At 36.6% G+C, this 21,676-nt stretch overlaps 1 protein-coding gene across 1 annotated transcript in view; it reads left to right on the top strand.

Moving 5' to 3' along the window:
- Positions 1 to 21,676, top strand: part of SLC9C1 (solute carrier family 9 member C1) — an 83,053-nt gene that overhangs the window by 2,400 nt on the left and 58,977 nt on the right. Inside the window, exons 3-7 of the mRNA XM_029940696.1 lie at positions 1,640 to 1,768; positions 3,916 to 4,081; positions 6,962 to 7,087; positions 11,840 to 12,001; positions 16,923 to 17,022. Coding sequence (XP_029796556.1) covers positions 1,640 to 1,768; positions 3,916 to 4,081; positions 6,962 to 7,087; positions 11,840 to 12,001; positions 16,923 to 17,022 — 683 coding nt within the window. The remainder of the gene's footprint in view (positions 1 to 1,639; positions 1,769 to 3,915; positions 4,082 to 6,961; positions 7,088 to 11,839; positions 12,002 to 16,922; positions 17,023 to 21,676) is intronic.

Genomic DNA, 21,676 nt, shown 5'->3' with positions numbered 1-21,676 from the left:
CAATATGTAAGATGTGGCATGGCTGTGTTCTAATAAGACTTTATAAAAACAGGCATTGAGTCAGATTTGGCCCAGGGCCATTGTTTGCCAACACCTGCTCTAGTCAATCAGAACATGAATGAGAACAAACAAATGTAACTAGTGATATTAACAAACATTAATGAAAGCATGTATTCATATAAGAACCAGAAGCAGATTCTAATTTCATTTGTTATAAACATGTTTTGTAACCATACGATTTTGACTTATATGCAATATTAAGTACTCCTATAAACTTAACTTTTATTTGTCAATAACCTTTTAGGAGAAGAGAATGCAAGTCAAGAGCTATGCAGGGTCTAAGATTTTACTCTACTTGCAGGGGCGCCTGGGAGGCTCAGTCAGTTAAGCGGCCAGCTTGGGCTCAGGTCATGATCTCATGATTCATGGGTTCGAGCCCCGCATTGGGCTCTGTGCTGACAGCTAGTTCAGAGCCTGGAGCCTGCTTCAGATTCTATGTCTCTCTCTCTTTCTCTAACCCTACCCTGGTCGTGCTGTCTCTCTCTGTCTCTCAAAAATAAATTTTAAAAAATATTCAAAAAAGATTTACTCTATTTGCAAGTAATAAGTTAGCCTGTCACAGGTTCATGGTCCTTGCAATAAAAAAACATGGGACTTCTGGGCCTGAGACAAAGGACTTTAGTACTGACAGTGATAGTAGAAGCCAGAGTATCAGCATCTTCTTGTGCCTATTTCATGAGTCCCAGTACCTGCAGGGAGAAGCAGAGAAGGCCCAGTGAAACCCACATACACAGGAGAAGGAACCTTACTTTAGAGAACTTGAATATTTTGTGATGGGCAGTAAGCTCATCCAACCTCTTGCCCTAGAGGGAGACACTATATTGCACTGTACAGTATAGTAAACCAATTATTTGCTCTGGAAGGAGACACTTGGTATTCTCTTCCAAAGAGGTTAGCCATTCAAATATTTTTGAAAGATAATCTGGAAGAAAAGCAATCAATGACTCCCTTCATAAGACATGGAGAAACACAGCAGACCCAGGAAGAATCATCTCCTAAAGGCAAAGATATCACCTCACCCAGCAAGTAATCAGTGTTTCCTTAATGAACAAATGTTGAGCAGATGCCCATAAGAGGATTTACAAATACCCATTAAATATTTTCGACAAATACAATTAATTAGTTATTTCATTATCAGCATTAACTTCTGAGTGTTCATTCCTCTATTCTTCCATGCACATCTTCCATATAAGCCATGGTTAATTATTTGTAGTTTCTGAAGTTTGATACAATCATGTACTCATTTGTCGACACTGTTCATGATAATACATCTAACTGAAACCTGCCTTCCTCTTGTATGCCTGAAAATCTCCTACACATCCTTTTGTACCCATATCAATATACTTCCTACATCTGCTTTTTAAAAAATAAAATGGGCATGGAGATGAGCATTAACTTTCCTCTGTTACTGGTAATAAGCAGATGTAAAATTAGAAAAATGCAATAGAGTTAAGACTTTAACACCTATTACATTGTGATGTATTTTCTTCTCTTTTGCTAGAGATAGGAGTGTCTGGCATGTATTCTATGCTAATAGAATGATGGATAAGTGAGAAATTATGTATTTTTGTATTACTAGGTGCAAAAATATACAGAGGCTATACAATGGATGAGCCCAAAATTATTTTTTTCTATTTTTACACCAATAATTATCTTTAATGTTGCATTCAACATGGATGTTTACATGCTCCAAAAGTTATTTTGGCAGGTAAGAATTAGTCTTTTTTCAATAATATCATTCACTCATGAACTACTATATGTTATTTATGCTCAAAATTTTTAAAATTTTGCTCCAAAGGGGCGCCTGAGTGACTCAGCCGGTTGAGCCTCCGACTTCAGCTTTGGTCATGATCTTGCTGTTCCTGATTTTGAGCCCCACATTGGGCTCTGTGCTGAAATCTCAGAGCCTGAAGCCTGCTTCTGATTCTGTGTTTCCCTCTATCTCTACCCCCTCCCCGGTTGCACTCTGTCTCTCTCTCTCTCTCTCAAAAATAAACAAACATTTAAAAAATTAAGAAAAAATTTGCTCCGAACTATAAATTATAACAAAGATGACAGGAAAAAATATGAAGTGTGGGAGAAGTAAATTTAGCTTTATATTTTACTGAATAAACCATATCTTAGCAATTGACCAGCATATTGAAGGCTCAGGAAAAAAAACTTACAGAGATAAAAAATATTTGGTCCAGTTTTAAATTATTTTTGATAAAATCCATTTTTTAAGTACCCACCTTCTGAAACTTTCCTTACTCACATGAATAAAAACAGAGAACACTCATAGAAACACCTCTAACTCTATTTCACAAACTATTGTTTTTCCTAATCCTGTCATATTTGAATCCCATCAAGGAAAGACCTTGAAGAAAAAAATACTGCAAATCATAAGTACGGTATACATTTCTTTCAAAGTAATTAAAGCCGCTTTGTAAATATAAAGGATTACCTAAGTTCCACTAGAAGCAAAACTATTAAAATAAGCTACACTTTCTATACATATTCATATTATTGCTGTCTTTTTTTAATATTGGTATAGCATGAGCATTTTTCCACATCACAAAATTTTTATAATTATTTTTTATTTTTTAATTGAGATATAATTACACACAACATTATATTAGTTTCAGGTATACAGCATAATGATTTGATACTTGTTCTATTTTTAAATGATCACCAAAATAAATCTAGTTAACACCCATCACCAAAAAGTATTACAGTTTTTTATCATAACTTTTAAGACCTACTCTCTTTGCAACTTTTAAGTACACAGTACAGTATTATTCACTTTAGTCACCGTGCTATGCATTAAGTCCCATTACTTATTTATTTTATAACTGGAAGATTGTACCTTTTGACCCCTTCATCCCTTTTCCCAGCCTCCTGAGCCCCTACTCTGGCAACTGCCAATCTGTTCTTTGTATCAGTGACCTCAGGGTTTGTTTGTTTTTTTAAGATTCCACATATGAGTTAGGTCATACAATATTTGTTTTCTTCTATTTCTTATTTCATAATGCCTTCAAGATTCATCCATGCTGTCCCAAATGGCAGGAATTCCTTCTTTTTTATGGTTGAGTAATATTCCATTGTATATACATTTTTTCCCCCACTCACTTATTTATGGATAAGTAACTTAGGTTACTTCTATGTCTTATTATTGTAAATGAGTATTGTAAACAGTGTAAATTCACATTATTGTAAATAATCCTACAATGAACATGGGAGTGGAATTCTAAAATCTCATAGGTAGCTTCAGGCACAATCACAATTTTCCAAGACCATCTGGCAATGAAATCATACTACATGGCTGCCACTGATAGAAAAGAAGAAAGCAGGAGGCAATGGTGGGAAGACAGAAGGCCAGGTTCCACTTCTAGACTAATAGAATTTTTCTTCTCATCTTTTCTATAGTCCTCTGCCAATCCTCTACATTCTTTCCATTTTATTTTCTCCTTCTTTTCCTCTTTGGTAACTTCTTTCTAAACTTGTCATTTTTTCTGTTAATAGGCTAGGCTTCAGTTTTATGCATAAATATGTATATATATATGTGTGAGTATGTATATAAATATATGCATGTAATATACATATTTATATTCAACACCTTAATCAAGAAATTTAAAAATTCCCTTTTAATTATATGATATTTCCTACAAGTGCTATGTCTTAGGTCCTAAGAATCTCATTGCAATATTTGCCTCCTATTTCCAGACTTAGAAGAACATATTTGTTAAATAAGATAACTTAAAATTTCCCTTTGATGGATTCAGTGTGATTCTGTACCTCTAATAATCCTGACAATCTGCTTTTTAAAATAGGATAAAAAGACAATCTGATTTTTCTATCCATAAAATTTATTTGCAGATATTTTTAATTACAATTCCTGGCTTTTTAATGAATTATATCTTAATTCTTTGGTATCTGGCATCTATGAATAAATTACTTTTGAAAACAACTTCATGGTTATTTTTTGCAACTATCCTCATGAGTTCAGATCCCATGCTGACTGCAGCTGCTGTAAGAAACCTTGGTAGGTATATATTTTCCTCTTTTTCTACATTTAAAATATCATATTCTGTACTTAATGTGTCTAGTGTTAAAATCTTTTGCTCACTGGAGCTTTTCACTATTGAAGTGAGGCATTGGGGACTGAGCATAGAGATTCAGGTCGGTGGTGCTTAGAACAAAATGAAATGCGAGTGATGGGCTTACCTAAAATATATATATTAAAGTCTTTTATTCCGTTGTGGAATAAAACAGGGAATTATTTGGAATCCTTGACTTTATACATGCTTCTGCCTCAAGCCAAACGTTCTGATTGTGAACAATTTGCAAATACATTGTGATGAGATTTCTATTGTCCAATACTGCTTTTTCTTTGAAAATACTGTAATTAGGATAATGCCATTTGTAAAAAAAATTAAAAATAAAAAATAAAAAAGCCTTTAGAGTCATTGTCACCATTAAGACCAAAAAACATAAAAAGTCAAAAACAGTAAAATCATTTACTTTACAGTGTTTTCAGAGTGTTCTATTTTAGAAGACATAAATCTATATTTAAAATTAAGTACCAAGTCAGGGTACCTGGATGGATCAGTTGGTTAAGCCCCTGACTTTGGCCTTGGTCATGATCTCACTGTTCCCAAGTTCCAGCCCTGCATCAGGCTCTGTTCTGACAGCTCAGAGACGGGGCCTGCTTCAGATTCTGTATCACCCTCTCTCTCTGCCCCTCCCCCACTTTTGCTCTGTCTGTCTGTCTCTTTCACAAATAAAAATTAAATAATTTTTGAAAATAAATAAAATACCAAGTCAATGTAACACACACACACACACACACACACACACACACACACACACATTTTTCATTTTATGGCCATTACCAGGGGAAAAGCTACTTGAGAGAAGTAGAAGTAGAATAAAGACAACACATCAATGTACCTAAATGAATTTTAAAAAGCCAATTCTTCAAAACAAAGAGATTAAGATTGTGAGGTAAAGAAGACTTTAAGACCGTGAGGTAAGACCTTTGGCACCTGGGGGGCTCAGTAGGTTAAGTGTCTGACTTGGGCTGGACTTCGGCTCAGATAATAATATCATCATTGGCCAGGCTCCATGCTGACAGCTCTGAGCCTGAAGCCTGCCTAGGATTCTGTGTCTTTTCTGCCTCTCCCCCATTCATGCTCTGTCACTCTGTCTCTCTTTAAACATTAAACAACATTTTTAAATAAATAAATGTTAACAAAAGAAGGAAGAGGAGGCAACAGCATCTGTCACCCAACCCAACCCAACCCAACTCAGTGCCCACCCCCTTTTCCACTCACAAGATTTGGTGAGGTTCTGTGCTATCTGACAGCATTACGTACTTCTTTTAACTTGTAATCTTGTAACTAGTTACTATTCCACTGATTTCCTGGCCTATCATTGTTGAATTTAAATAATTGGGTTATCTTGCAAGGTTAATTTCATACATTTTGGCCATCTTGCTGTGACTTTTGGAACATTGTTTTCCTCCTCACTTTGTAGTTTTTAAAAAAATAAAAATTTAAAATAAAGTATTTTTCTCTTGGCAACATTTTTGCTTGAGTTGACAAAGCACGATTTTTACATTTATCTTATTTTACTCTCACACACATACAAAATCTGCCTATGCTTATAAATACATGAGTACATTCACATTGTTTTGAACTTTTGATGGTTTGTTGACTCTTATGCCCCTGTGACAGTTGTTTATATTCACATATTTACAATTTGTTATAGTCCTATTTTCCAATTGGGAATAATTATATAACAGTACCAGTTAGGTTTTTCTCTGTAAAGAGCAACTCTGAGTTTCAACAACTGAGTAAGAAAAAACATCATGGCTAAAACAACAGTTATTTATTATTCTTCATGGGTCTGGCAGTTCTGATGATATGGGCTGGGCTCATGAATGAAACCTACAGTCAGATGGAGGGTCCTCCAGGGGCTAAGCAATCTAGGATGGACTCAAATGAGAAAATCCACCTTTCTTCCACACATTTCTTGAAATTCTCCAGTATTTGCCTTTACAGTAAAGGGCATGGATGCATAATGAGGTGAAGAATTAGACCATCAGTGCACTTGACCTTCCACAAGAACAGACTGCCTTGACTTTTCCTCTCTTGCAGCTGCATATGTAGTGTGTTAGGTTGTGATCATAGGATGGTCGGGTTAAAAAAGCATTTCCTTCCTATGGACATTTAGAAAATCATTAAAGATGCTCAAAGTGACAGTTTTACCACTACAGACTTATTTTATAGCAGAGAAAAATGATAACTGATGGATTTCTAAACTTGGAGTAGCATCACAAATGGAGGAAAATGAAGATGGGAGTGCATAATATCAGAGTGCTTTCCATTTCATAGAGCTTAATTTCTAAAACCTTTGACAGGAATGTGTGGGAAAGTAAGAGAATTTCTAATCAAAGATTATCTTGGCAATTACATTAATACTTTGCTTAGGCACCATGTTATGAAGCTTGGCTTACAAATTTCCTTTATCCCTCTGCCATTGTTCCTTATCTTGCCTTAAATATATAATGTGTATTTATATTGGCTAAATCACCAAATTTAAAAAAATAATGAATTTCACGTTTTCATCTGGGCTTTAAAACAAGGAATGACAGCTCTAGCCAATTACTTTAGTTAAATAAACCAGGCTCAATCACAATAAATTTGGTTCCTAATTATGGAAGTCTAGACTTAACATACTTGACATGTAATTATATTTCTTTGAAGGGAGTTTACAAATATGACTGAAGTTTATTTAAGTATATGGGGAAAGAATGTGATATAAATCTATAGCTAAAAATATACCTCTACTTGCTAATAAAATTTTATTCTTTAATATTGATGATTTTCTTTCATGAAACAAAATACTTTCTTTTCCATAGGTCTTTCTAGAAGCCTCATCAATTTAATTAATGGAGAAAGTCTGATGACCTCTATAATGTGTTTGATTATGTTTAATGGTATTGCCGATATTAACGCCCACCTGGGAAAGGTGAACCATTCATTAGGTAAAGACCTTTTTTTTTCCTCTAAATTTCTTAAAATTAGAATCTTGCATTTTCTAAAAACTGACATGGATATTGTCATATTTGATCATAAGTTATGCTTGTACAAATATAATCATGAACATTAATACAGTGATTTACCCCTGAGAAAGCACTCTACATAAACCTTATTTAGTATTTGTTGTGGTTTTATTGTGAGACTGGGTCGAGACTTTTCATGAGGATGCTTATAGCATTCTACAGACCCAGGCTGAGTCAGAATGCTCAACAACAAGAATGAGAGAGGTCGGTTTTTCTGTGTTGAAGAGGAACTCGGAAGACAAGCCAGGTAGTGCACCCGCCAGTGGTGACAGGGATGCAGCCATTGCCCTTCTGACTACTGGGGAAACTACATGGAAAGCTGTTAACTTAAAGAGCAAGTGTGAGTAACAGGTCATCTCCAGGACCTGAGAACAGAACTTGTAGGCAGAGAGATTGCAAGGCATTCGTGAGCTCATTTACCACATTCAGAAAGCCCTGAACCTAAGTATCTTTGATTACTTTATCCTATGTCTGTGTATTATGTATATATACTATATATATATACACATATATTTATATATAATGAATGATATATGCACACTATGAGGAATGACTATAAAATATACAAATGTGTAATTATCACTCAAGACAAGAAATATAGTGTCACCAGCAATCCCAGAAGCATCTTATATGCCCCTCCCTGATCAAAATCCCATACCCTCCTCCTGCAACAGTGGTTTTCAGAGTATAGTCACTACCTTGGGCAGATTGATGGGAGAGGATGTCCACAGGGCCCTTTAAGGATGTCCATGAAGTCAAATATTCTCAAAGTGATACTAAGAAGTCATTTACTTTTTTTTAGTGTGTTGCTATTGGCACTGATTTTGGACAACGGATGATTATAAGCTTCTGAAGAAAATTGTTGACATATATACTATCCCACTCCCTGCATATCTTTGGTGCCCTAAGGCCTCCTGCAGCATTATCTCCTTTCACCCTTCTATCCTCCTGAAAAAAGTGCATTTAGGAGGTGCTTCCAGACTACATTCTAGGGCATCAAAGGGGTCTGTAAGATGCCATATAGTACGTTATATTGGAGTCAGATCCTTCTACTATCCTCTTTCTCCAGCAATTAAGCATATCTCAAATTACTTTTCTAATCACTCAGCAAGAGGAAGTTTTAACTATGTATACTTGCTTTCTTGGTCCCTGGAAAGCACCTGGTTTTTGGGCAGCCAATGTTCCTGTTTACCTGTGTTCTGACCCATCTTTGCCTTACAACTTTATAATCAATGCCTAAAATTAAGAATTAAAGACTATTTTTTCCCAGCAAACATACATTCTAGGGGTCATCACTCCTCTCATGTCTTCCTCAAGGGTCCACACTGTGGACAGTTACCCTACTTGGACATAACAAGAACTCACTTTTAGCGTTGCTTTATATCCAGTTAGTTTACCCAGGCCATGGAACTGGGGAAGATCTGTGGTGAGCCTGAGGCCCCAATTTAGCACAGGAAGGTACATCTTCTTTAAGTGCTTCATGTATTCCATCTGTGGTATGTGAGAAAGTCAAACCATCACAGACATTCAACCTCTTCCAAAATCCGGACCACAAAGGGGAATGATATATGTCACTCAGAGAACTTTTACCATAAGACCTCCTGAAGATAGGGCTTTCCTGAAGAAGACTAAGGTGAGCAACACAGAGATGTCTGTATTCAGAAGCATCTTAAAAACTCAAGGGCCACTCTTGGGGGAAACTGAAAAATGCAAAGAGGTATCATCATACATGCTGGTTGGAAGAATCCGTGCTCTGTCCCCAAACCTGGTCCAATATTCTACTAGGCTCCGTTTAAGATAGTAAATATTGACCACAGAACTTCAGGGAACCTTATCAGAGTTGACATCCACAGTCTAATTGATAGAACATTTTTATGTTCATTGGCAAGCCAAAGGAAAATAGGGGTGTACTGATATGAAAATTCATTAATTAATCCATCCATTCATTCATACAGCAATTATTTATTGATATGTACTATCGGATAGCTCCTATTCTAGGCTTTGGTGCTTCAACCATGAACATAATAGTTGCTGCTTTCACAGAGCTTGCTTCATAATTTTGATAATAATTAATGGAATAAAATTTTGTGTTTAGGTTTCAGAGAAGTAAAAACTATAAGTAGTCACTCTATTTAAATGATCATAGTAATAACTAAAATAATAAAAGCTCTGCTGATGGAGGGAGAAAACAGTGAACTTATTCCCTCAGCCTTTAGGAGTTTCTCTGAATTTCTAACAGCTTTGAAAGAAAAAATTCCTTTAAGAAAAAAAAAAGATGTATGACAAGCTTTGGTCATTTCATTTATATCAATGGAAACAATAATAAATCAATACTTTTCATAATAATTGTCTTTAAAAACTCATGAAATTATTTAAACAGTGTTGTTCTATCTTTGAAGTTAGCACATATTTCATAATGAGAAAAATTAAGAAGAGTTACTATGCTTAGAGGTCTATCTTTTCCAACTTGCACGTTAGGAGCTTAAAAACATTTTAAGAAATATTGGATTTGCTTTGAGGCTTTTCTTGGTCTAATAATTCCATTCAGTAAACATTTTACTGATTAAAAACTATTTTCCTTTCTTAAATAAGAAACCGGGGCACCTAGGTAGCGTAGTCAGTTAGGCATCTGACTTCGGTCATGATCTCACAGTTAGGTTCATGAGTTCAAGACCGTGGGGTGCCTAGGTGGCTCAGTCGGTTGAGTGTCCCAACTTTGGCTTAGGTCATCATCTCGCTCATGGATTCAAGCCCTGCATCAGGCTCTGTGCTGACAGCTCAGAGCCTGGGGACTGCTTCAGATTCTGTGTCTCCCTCTCTGTCTTCCCCACCCCCACTCGTACTCTGTCTCTCCTCTTTTTCAAATATGAACATTAAAAAGAGAAGGAGAAAGCAACTCTTTTTTTTGTTGTTGTCTGTTTATTTTATTTTGAGAGAGAATGAGAACTTGTACCTGCATGCCTGGGGGTGCAAGTGGGGGAAGGGCAGAGAGAGAGAAACAGAGAATCCCAAGCAGGATCCAAGCTGTCAGTGCAGAACCCAATGGGGCTCAAACTCACGAACCATGAGATCATGATCTGAGCCCAAATCAAAGGTCGGACGCTTAACCGATTGAACCATCCAGGCATCCCAGAAAAGAAAGCAGCTTTCACAATGGGTCTTCTAACTCCCATTCCCTACATCCTTCTGAAACCAGAGTCAAGCTCTATTCTATGATTCAGTTGCAGGAGGTACCAGACTCCCCAAATTACCATTATGGCTAACCCCATGCCTAGAACAGGATTGACCTACAAGGCCATTCCTGACACTCCCCTTCCATCTTCATACTATCCCTACAGATGCTACATCTTTCCACTTAGCAGACCTAGAAACATGGGCCCAAGACTAGGTAAAAAGCAAACTAAATTGTCTCAGCACTCTGAATGGTATCCTCCTCTTCAGTGGACATTTATGAATGGGACTCAAAAGATTTTTTTCTCTTTCATTTTGCCACCTCAGAACACAGTTCTAAGTTTACTCATTCTCATATTTAGTCTCATTTTTTGTTGTGGTTGCTCTTACTATTTTCTGTTGGCCATTTTTTGTTTTGGTTTTGTTCTTGCTCTCCACCTATTATTCTGTTGCAGTTGACCCTTCTGCTTTGTGACCCCAGGACCTGCTTTCATCTGTGATTCAAATTCTATTCCTCTGTTCCTCACCCTGTAAAGGTGGAGGGATTTCCTCACCCACTGGTGTGCCTGATTCCAGCAACCAAGGCCATCAAGGGCTTAGGCTTCCTGTTTTCCTGGGAAGGACATCATAATGATTGTGGAAAGAAATTTGGTGAAATATAAAAATATCAGTAAAGGAGCAACTATTTTTTAGCGCAAATTCCACTTCTGGAGCCTAAGGAAGTAATCAGAGAAGTACAAAAAAACCATGTACAGAAATATATACACAATATACGATGCAGCATTTATGAGGGGAAACAACTGGAAACAAATGAAATATTCAACAATAGGGGTGCCTGGGTGGCTCAGTCCGTTGAGTGTCCAACTTTGGCTCAGGTCATGATCTCATGGTTCGTGAGTACATTGAACTCTGTGCTGACAGCTAGCTCAGAGCCTGGAGCCTGTCTTCGGATTCTGTATCTCCCTCTCTCTCTGACCCTGCCTTACTCACGCTCTCTCTCTCTCTGTCTCTCAAAAAAAATAAATAAAAGACATTAAAAAAAACCTCAACAATAAAGAATCTATCAGTTGGTTTGACAAGCCAAAATAATACAGGAGATTCACTCAGCTGGGAACCAGAGCCATTCCTTTTTCTGTATTTCCTGTGTCTATCGTGTTAGATATAGAATATAAGTTCCAAAAGTTTGGGGACTTTCTACTTCTTATTCATTACTGTATCTCCAAAATTTATTACACTGTTTTGCACTGAATAAATATATATTTCTTAATGGGGATCGAAAGAAGCTCTTTAATGAAACTGACTGAATTTTGCAAACTTGTATTGCTTTCAGCATTCGAATAGAAACTCTTTCAATGTAGGAAAAAGAAAATATACATCTATTCCAGTGGCGATGAGCTAGTTTTAAAGATAAGAACAGAAAGAAAAGCTGACCCAAAGTATCAGTTAAAATTAAAATCAAGTAAATTCTATTAACTACTTTCTGTTTGTTCCCTTTTCTTTCAGTTTTTGACATCCTATCGGAAATTTGGTCTTATTTTCTAGCAAGTTTCTTGTTTGGAATTCTAAGTTCAAAACTGATCCGGCTGTGGATGGCTACTGTTTTTGGTGATGATGTCAATCACATAAGTCTCAGCTTTTCACTTCTGTACCTCACCTTTTTTATTTGTAAGTCTGGGCCCTATGCCTAAAATTAAATGACATAGAAAAACTCAATACAAAGATATGGAAAGATACATACGAGGCAAAGTTGGTAAAACAAACCTTGACTTATCTGGAGGAATTTTTTTAAATAACCTATCAAAAACTATAAAAATAATGGTATCTATATGACAGAAATCAATGTGTCAAGATACATAAAGCAAATGCCACTATAAAAGACAAAAGAATTTGACAAAATCAAAATTACAATGAGATACTTTATCATGCCTTTCCCAGATAATTTCATAACCAATGGAACAAAAAGTAATTATGGCTATAAGAAGATACAAAAAAAAAATCCTTAAGTGCTTGGTTTATAAGATACAGTTTTGTCTCCCAAAACCGAATACATATAGTTTACATATATACCTGTAGACCATTTACAGAAATGAACCAGACTTGAAGAGCATTTTAATAAAAACCAAAACACTGTTCAATCACAATGCAATTATAATTTTTAATTACAAAAGAAGGGTCTTGGGGCACCTGAGTGGTTCAGTCGGTTAAGTGTCTGACTTCAGCTCAGGTCATGATCTCACTGATGGTGGGTTAGAACCCCTCGTCAGGCTCTGTGCTGACAGCTCAGCGCCTGGAGCCTACTTCAGATTCTGTGTCTCCCATTCTGTGTTTTCCTCTCTCTCTGTCCCTCCCCTACTTGTTCTCTCTCTCTCTCTCAAAAATGAATGTGTTAAAAAAAATAATAATTACAAAAGGAGGGTCTATATAAATAGTCATTCTAAAAGCCTGAAATTAAATATACTTTTCTTGATAGCTTTTAGATCAAAAAGGAAATCAGAATAGAAGTTTCAGATCAAGTAGGCTAAATATTAGAATAATCTATCAATATTATTAATCCCTTTGCTACCACTTCCTCCTCACAGAGTATGGTAAGATATTAATAATTTATCATACTATTGTTTTCGGATGAGGCCTCAGAAGCTCATTCAACCCAGATCTTCAAGATAGCCCTGCAAATGAGTTGGAGATAGCATGTGTAGTAAATATAGTAAAACTTGGCTTGTAAGCATAATTCTTTCCAGAAATATGCTTGTTATTCAAAGCATTTTGGATTACACAAAGTGACAAAGTATATCAAAGTGAATTTTAAGAACCATTGGCCCAGTTGTGATCACATGACATTCGGTGTCACATACTACTTGTATTGCAAGACATGGCTCATTTATCAGGTTAAAATTTATTAGAAATATTTGTTTGTCTTGCAGAACACTCACAGAACAAGTTTTTCACAATCCAAGGATTTACTGTAATACCTAGCTATCTAGTTACCAACTTCTACTATGCACTTCCATTTAGATTTAGGAGTAAGACAATGTTGCCTATTCTCATATTCATGATTTAAAATAGTTCTGGGGGGCACCTGGGTGTCTTAGTCGGTTGAGCATCCCGCTTTGGCTCAGGTCATGATCTCAGAGTTTGTGGGTTTGAGCCCCGTGTCGGGCTCTGTGCTGACAGCTAGCCCAGAGCCTGGAGCCTGCTTCAGATTCTGTGTCTCCTTCTCTCTTTGACCCTCCCCTGCTCACACTATCTCTCTCTGTCTCTCAAAAATAAATAAAAGACATAAAAAATTTTTTTAGTAGTTCTGGAAGCTTTAGCTAATGCAATAAGAAAAAGAAAGAACGAAAGGAAGGAAGGAAGGAAGGAAGGAAGGAAGGAAGGAAGGAAGGAAGATATTTTACCCATAATTTTAAAAGATAAAATGATTTCATTAGTGACAACATTTTAAATTAATAGAAAACCCAAAAGAATTAATTAGTAAACTAAACTCAAAAGACTTTTTAATAGTTTGACATAAGATAAATAAAAAAAAATAGTGTTCTTATGAGCCAGCAGTGGTTAGTTAGAAACTATAATGCAAATTTCATCCTTGTCACATTGGCAAATAGTTACAAAATATAAAGAAATAAACTTAAGTTTGAGTCTAAACATGGAAAATTATAAGAGTTTACTGAGAAATATAAAACTGGAATAAATTGAAACAGAAAATCTTTTTAGAATTGCTAGAGTAAGAAGATTCATTATTTTTATATCTGAGAAAGGAAAGGCAGAATATGGGGTCTTGAGGCTTCCTGCCTAATCAGGCAATTAAAGCCAGTTATAATCAAGTGAGTTTATAGAATCAAATTAATGAATTAATAGACATTAGAGGAATGGCTGGTGCAGATGCATTCATTACGTACTACTTTAATTGTGGATATTTAAATTTATACAAAAATATATTTCAGAAAATATAATTTTCTCTGTTAATTAGTAAGGGTTAAGGGTTATACCCTCAAAATAATTATAAACTTTAGTGTTAAAATATCTCTGTAAATATTTTAGAAAGAAAACTTCTAGGGAAGAATTTCCTGAAAACAAGGTACAGAGGAAATAAAAATTTAATGCAAAAGGTCTTTCACTCTGACCTGGCTTAATGTTTATATTATTAGTATCTTCAAGATACTCATCATAAATATTTTCCAAGTGTCACTATTACCTAATAAATTATGATGACTAGTGCAGGATTTGATCTCTTCAAAGTGCCTATGTCCATACTTTCCTCTTCTTTTATAACTCAAAACTGACTAACCAAAGTGTTAGTTTTAGGCTTAGGTACCATTTCTAGACAGGACTAAACTAAAGAATATAAAACTTGTAATTAACCATCTGTAGAAGGGAAAGACTCAGTAGTGGGATAATGATACTAATTTCATAAAATTAAAATGTATTACAGTCTGAATCAAACAATAATAGAAATTGGAGGGGGGGTGAAATTTTACAAAATAATATGAAATATTATCTGTAAATGCTAAATGTGAGAATAGACAAGATAACTTTTTTAAAAAGTAGGGAATTTTCTCTACTAGATAGATATTAAACATTATACAAGCCACCAGTAATTAAAATACATCTGTTGTAACAAATTAATGTAAAGAAAGGCAAAGAAATGGAAGGGCAAACCACTGCCTGGCAATTGACACATATGGCAATACGAGAAAGGTGGCATATCCATAATACTCTTTACTATTAAAACAAAACATTTAATTTTTTTACTTTTATTTATTTACTAGAACAATGTCTGCTAAACAGTAAGTGGAAAAAAGAAACCTGTTACAGAACTCCTACTGTATTACCTCATTATAGCTTTTGGAAATGTGTGACTTGGTGTGTATGTGTGTTTGATGTATGCTATGCTGAGTGTTCACTGGGAACTCACTCCACTGCTCTCAAAGAGTTTGATCCAGTTTTCTTAAATTCCCAATTCTTTAACCTCTGAGCATCCAAAGATCTCCTCATGATTTCTAAATTTTTTTGTAGGTTAGTTGCTCATGATCTCTGCTACCTCCTTTTAAATATACAGACAGTTTTGGTTCTTAGTAAATTTTACTGAAGATGGGGACAAGGTGGCTAATAGGGGAAGTTACATTATATAATTTATGATTTTATAAAACCTGATAGCTACCTTTAATTCTCACTTTTCCATATTTCCTCCTTAATTCTTTACCATTCGTGTTCCTTATAGAAATTCAGCAAGTATCCTTTAATGCTTGAAGCTGTCTTTTGGGTGTCATTCTCTATTCTTGACTAGCTTATCAAATTATTTCTTCTAAGCAAATGTAATCTTCTCCATTATAGAAATTCCAATAAAAATTTTCTTTAAAATTATACCTATCCAGGGTGCCTGGGTGGCTCAGTCAGTTAAGTGTCTGACTTCAGTCCAGGTCATGATCTCGTGGCTGGTGAACTTGAGCCCTGCTTTAGGTTCTGTGCTGACAGCTCAGAGCCTGGTGCCTGCTTCAGATTCTGTATCTCCCATTCTGTGTCTCCATCTCTCTCTGCCACTTTCCTGCTTGTGCTCTGTCTCTCTCTCTCTCAAATATAAATAAATTAATAAAATAAAATAAAATAAAATAATATCTATCCTGCTTGACATACAATGGGCCTATGTCTTAATAAACCCATCATAAGTTGAAAATTTCATAAGTAAAAAATGCATGTAGTACACCTAACCTACTAAATGTCATAGCTTAGCCCAGTCTACCTTAAAGAAGCTCAGAACATTTACATTAGCCTACAGTTGGGCAAATTGTCTCACAGAAAGTCCATTTTATGATAAAATAGATCTCATGATGATTTGGACCTGAAGTCTTGGTAGTTGAATTAAGGGTTTTCTTTTAAACAAACACACACACACACACACACACACACACACACACACACACACACAATCTCTATACTATACCATACCATATTATTTGGATTTTTTTACATTGATAATATACTACTTTCATATTGCAAGGGGGAATATAACTCTATTATAGCTACTTTTAAGAATATCCCAGTTTTTCATTCTTTTCATTCCCATACAGTAAATGCACCAAAACAAAATTAAACTGGGGAAGCATATCCATATTGGGCTTCTACCACTTTAACTCCCTGAGTCCTGTCACAAAGTCAAATCATTTCTGTCTCCTATTGTCCCCCAAGAAGAAAGCATATGAAGTGGGCTAGTTCATAAAGACTCACTCCATTTGTTCACTTCCATTTTACTCCTCCAGAGCCCTTCTGAAAAACAATGACTCCTGTAGTGGACTCTTTGGCTGCGTGAGGGCGCGGTGAAAGAGTTTTGTAAGCTTCAGATTGTTGGCAATAATCTGCAGCCAAAGCAGAGCAAGGATGTCAGATGCCACAACACAGCTGGTTGTGAATCTAAGGAGGAAGGACAATAGGTGGTCGTAATAATCTGCAATATATCCAGTTGAAACCAAGCAGGGTAGCCTCTCTATAAAGTGACTCTGCTATCAAGATATCTGATATTTTCAGCTTGAGCAAAATCTATACCGATGTTGATCGTAAATTAATACTTTATCTTTATTTCTTTTTAAAATAGGTGAGCTAGTGGGAATGTCTGGAATATTTACCCTGGCCATTATGGGACTTTTTTTAAATTCTACCAGTTTTAAACCAGGAGTTGAAGCACTTCTTCTCAAGTGAGTAGCTAGCATATTTTCATTTTTTATTTCATGCACCGGATGCTATAATATTGTAATAGTAGCTATATCTACATCTACACTGGTCAAAATAAGATACTGACTTGAAAACTACTCAACTAAAAATCTTTCCTAGAAACTCTATCACTTGTGTCTTCTAATCCTCTAATTTTAGGAAAAATTTGTAACCTTACCTGAGTTCAGGTTGGCCCTATTTTCCCACTAATTCTCTCAAGTCTCTGACCATCTACTCAGTAATTTCCAGAATAATCCCACTGGACAAGTCCCGGATTAAGGAAAGGCAAGTGAGGCACTCATCTCAGGCTCAAAATTTAAGAAGGTACCCAAAACTCAATAATCAAGATAAATAATCTTTTAATGAAATAGTTTTTGGGGGTGCCTGGGTGACTCAGTCAGTTAAGCATCTGACTTCAGCTTAGGTCATGCATGATCTCACGGTTCATGGGTTTGAGCCCTGTGTCTGATCTGTGCTGACAGCTCAGAGCCTGGAACCTTCTTCTGAGTCTGTGTCTCCCTCTCTCTTTGCCCCTCCCCTGCTCATGATCTGTCTCTATCTCTCTCAAAAATAAATAAACATTAAAAATATTTTTAAATTAAATTTTAATGCATTATTTTTTTAAAATGACATTAATGCAAAAAACCCATAGTGAAAGTGTAAATATTTAAAAGAAATATTAGAACAAGACTACTGATAATGCCTTTGCCTCAGGATCCAGCATGGCTCAGCGTGGAACTGCCGCTAGAATAGATGACCGATATTTTAAGGACAATGACATGATGGCATGCAAAGCAAATTAAAAGATAAAGCTAGGGCCTTTGAAGAGGATTGGCAATGTTATAAAAGAAAGTATAGCCAAATGTACAAATTTACAAATTGTGCCCTGCTTGGGGGTGGGCATCCAGCTAAGGGGGGAATGAAATTTGTGCCAGTCTGGTAGAAGGGTGCTTTCTGTAATGATACAACACACAGGCTGAGAATTTGACTAAACTCACACAATGGCAACAAATGTTAACAGAGGCCCTGAACATAATCAATGATTTTGGGAGTTTGGGAGAATGTTATAGAAGATAGAATAAATTCAGAAGTCAGAAGTTTGAAAGTATAGGATCTTATAAAATTTTGGAACACTTTACTAAAGTTTCATGTCAATTACAATGGAAGCCAATTGTACCAACACCTAGGCAGAATCACTTGGGCTGCAATGAATTATTGTAGGAAGAATTTTAAAATGTTACGTGTTTTAAATCTGATTTGGGGAAGTGATTCTGAAGTCTGCCTTCACCTTTTTGCTCTAAAACCTGGATCTCCCCTGCAGGCATTTACTCCCTTGCATTCCTTAAAAGGTGTGTTTTTCTCCCCCACATCCCTGGTACTACTGAGCCTAGAGTTGAGGGAGGTGATCTTTTGGGACCTTAAAGTCATTTCTAGATGATTCTTTCTCATTCTTCCTGAGAATAACCTAATTTTGAAGCGCATGTCATCATATTTCACCATCTAACACTTTTCTTGGTTGTAGTTCTCTCTAGATCCCAGAATCACACTCTCCATTTCATGAAGATTTTGACTGCTGTCTCACTGTGACTCTGTAGCACCGTTACCCTATCACCGTTCTCAGTGATGTCGGTTATTATCCACACAGTTGATCCTTCTCTTCTGCCTTTCAGTTTCTGGACCTCTTCTCCTATGAGTCTGTTCAGTCCTCCTGCTTTAGCCACCCACGAACATGGTCATATAAATGACCACTTCATAATCTCAATTTCAAGAAACTTTCTGTCGAAAATATGACATGTGTCAGCTCCTACTCTCCAAGATAGTAAAAATCTAAGATGACAATGGCAAATCCTCCTGTATCCTACAGTAGTCTGCTGCAGGTCCTTGTGACTCTCCAAGAGAAAAGGAGCATCATCTCCCTTATTTTCAGCTTATAGCCTCTAGGACCCTGATTTGAACAGTTTTGCAAATACAATGAGACTAAACTGTGTTGATTTTAAAGATCTTTTACTGATTTTCACCCAGATAATTTCTTTTGTTTAAAACCATCTAAAAACTTCTCATCTCTTTTGGTAACAGGCAAAAATCTTTAAATTTTTTTTTATTTGTACTTTTTTAAACTTTTTTAAATTAATTTTTAAAACTTAAATCCAGATCAAAAAGATGTGGTATATATATACAATGGAGTATTACATGGCAATGAGAATGAATGAAATCTGGCCATTTGTAGGAAAGTGGATGGACCTCGAGGGTGTCATGCTAAGTGAAATAAGTCAGGCGGAGAAGGACAGATACCATATGTTTGCACTCATAGGTCTAACAGGAGATCAGGAGAAACCTAATGGAGGACCGGGGGAGGGGAAGAGGGAAAGAGAGTTGGGGAGAGAGGGACGCAAAACTTGAGAGACTATTGAATATTGAAAATGAACTGAGGGTTGAAGGGGTAGGGGAGAGGGGAAAAGAGGTGGTGGTGATGGAGGAGGGTACTTGTGGGGAAGAGCACTGGGTGTTGTATGGAAACCAATTTGACAATAAACTATTAAGAAAATAAAAAAATAAAATGAGAAAAAATAAATAAAATAAAACTTAAACTTAGCATGTAGTGTAATAATAGTTTCAGAGTAGAATTTAGTGATTTATCACTTACATATAACACCCAGTGCTCATACCAACAAATGTCCTCGTTAATGCCCATCACACCTTCAGTCCATTCCTCAATTCTACACCTGGTTGCTGTCCAAGCTGCCCACTTGCCGGGAGGCACCTCCCTCCAGAGTTTTATCTCGGAAGTTTTGTTTCCCCGACTCTCTGGAGGAGGGTCTCCCTGAGCAATGGCCTAATGTCAGCTTACCCCTGCAAACATTCATGGGATCACACAGTGGCAGAGGTTCAGAAATTATGGCAAATCACAACACATAGCCAACACCGAGTTTCACTGCACTCTGGTGTCTTTGTCTCAATACTAGCAAATGTGGCTGCTCTCTGGGGTCCACTGGGACCTTTGCCTGTGGGCAGGCCATATGGCCTCTGTGGAACACAGACCCCTCAGACCCCTCTACCTGCTTTTGGGGAGTCCCCCTACTTTCTCAGCAGAGCACTGTCAGGCACTGAGCTCTGAAACTTTAGACTCTGCGCTCCACTATTTATAGAATCCTGGCAGTATCAACACCCTCTCCTTTCTCCCCATGAATGGTTTTAGAGAACAAATTTCTTGTTCAGTCCCCTGCAAGTGTTTTCATTATTTCTCTCTGTTTCTCTCCTTTGGGGGGAGTGCTTTTCCTGCATGATCCCAATGAACCCCACTCTCCCCCTTCCTCTTTCTGTCCTCTCTCCTCTCTTGGCTCCCTAACCTCTGTGGCCTTTCTCTCCCCCAGCTCACCTCTTTGCACCACATACGTGCTGAGTTCTGTAGATAAAATTATGCAGATTATTGCATTTATCCTCAGATCAATTTCCTAGGTGTTCAAAATAATTTGGTACTGATCTACCTGCATTTCAGGAATGCAACAAGCTCAGGGCCTCCATATTGCTCTGTCATCTTGACTCCTCTCAAGTCTGTCTTAACGTTAATAGCCTCAAATGAACAGGTCAAAGCTTTTTCAGTGGAAAAAAGTGTCCTATGTCTCCCTCATTTTCACCACCCTCACTAATCTTGCCCTAGCCATACTGATCACTTTGCTATTCCTTATGCATGGCAAAACATGCTCCCTATTTTGACTTCTGTCCTTGTGTTCCTGCCCCTGAACTGTACTTCCCCTGCATGGCGGTAGAGTGGATGCCTCAATTCTTTCATGCTTCTATTTAAAGGAGCACCTGTGTGGCTCAGTAGGTAAAGTATGCTTCTGTTTGTCCATCACCTTGTAAGAAATTCCCAAAATAGAAACTACTTTCTTGTCAGCTTTTACAATCTTTTATTCCTGACAAACTGATATTCCTACAGCATTCAGTCCACAAGATCATATCTAGTGGCTCGAGGTCTCTAGGCGAGTGGCTGTGCAACTTCAGGCAATAAAAATAATGCAGTTGCCTGGATCTGTTGAATCAAATTCTAGAGGGTGAATTCATAGGACTTCTGATTGTTAAAAATTCTTCCCTAATGACACTTACCTATAGACAGGATTGTGACCCTTTGGTACCATAAAAGATTTAAATTTATTAGGATACTCATGATCACCAAATAAAAGAGAGGGACTTTTTGTTTTGTTTTGTTTTGTTTTTAAGTCTGAAGCTTTTTCTCAGTGTGCCTGACTTATTGCAAATGCTCGTGCACGTTCACACACACACATACACACACATCCATTAGATGGGTTGGAGCCTGGTTGTTTGGCTCACACTGACTCTGAATCTGATAGCGACTGATTCCTTAAAGAATTTGGTTTCCTTCTCATCAGGTTTCTCCCATTAATTTCTACCACCTATGAAAGGGTCTTGACGGCTCCTCAATATTTGTTGCTTAATGGTTTTGAATATGTTTTATGCTCATTAATGAGACTGTTACATTTGGTATTGGGCAGCATTTTTCCACAACATTTGGAAAAATGTTTAACTATGTACTTGTTCAGTGAAAAGTATGATAGTAGTTCATATTCACCATTCACTGGACTGAATTATCCTACTTAATTAATGTTTACAAGTGATTTC

The sequence above is a fragment of the Suricata suricatta genome, chromosome 5 (assembly GCF_006229205.1).
Source record: "Suricata suricatta isolate VVHF042 chromosome 5, meerkat_22Aug2017_6uvM2_HiC, whole genome shotgun sequence".
NCBI classification, from domain to species: Eukaryota; Metazoa; Chordata; class Mammalia; order Carnivora; family Herpestidae; genus Suricata; species Suricata suricatta.
This window is presented reverse-complemented; position numbering and strand designations above follow the sequence as displayed.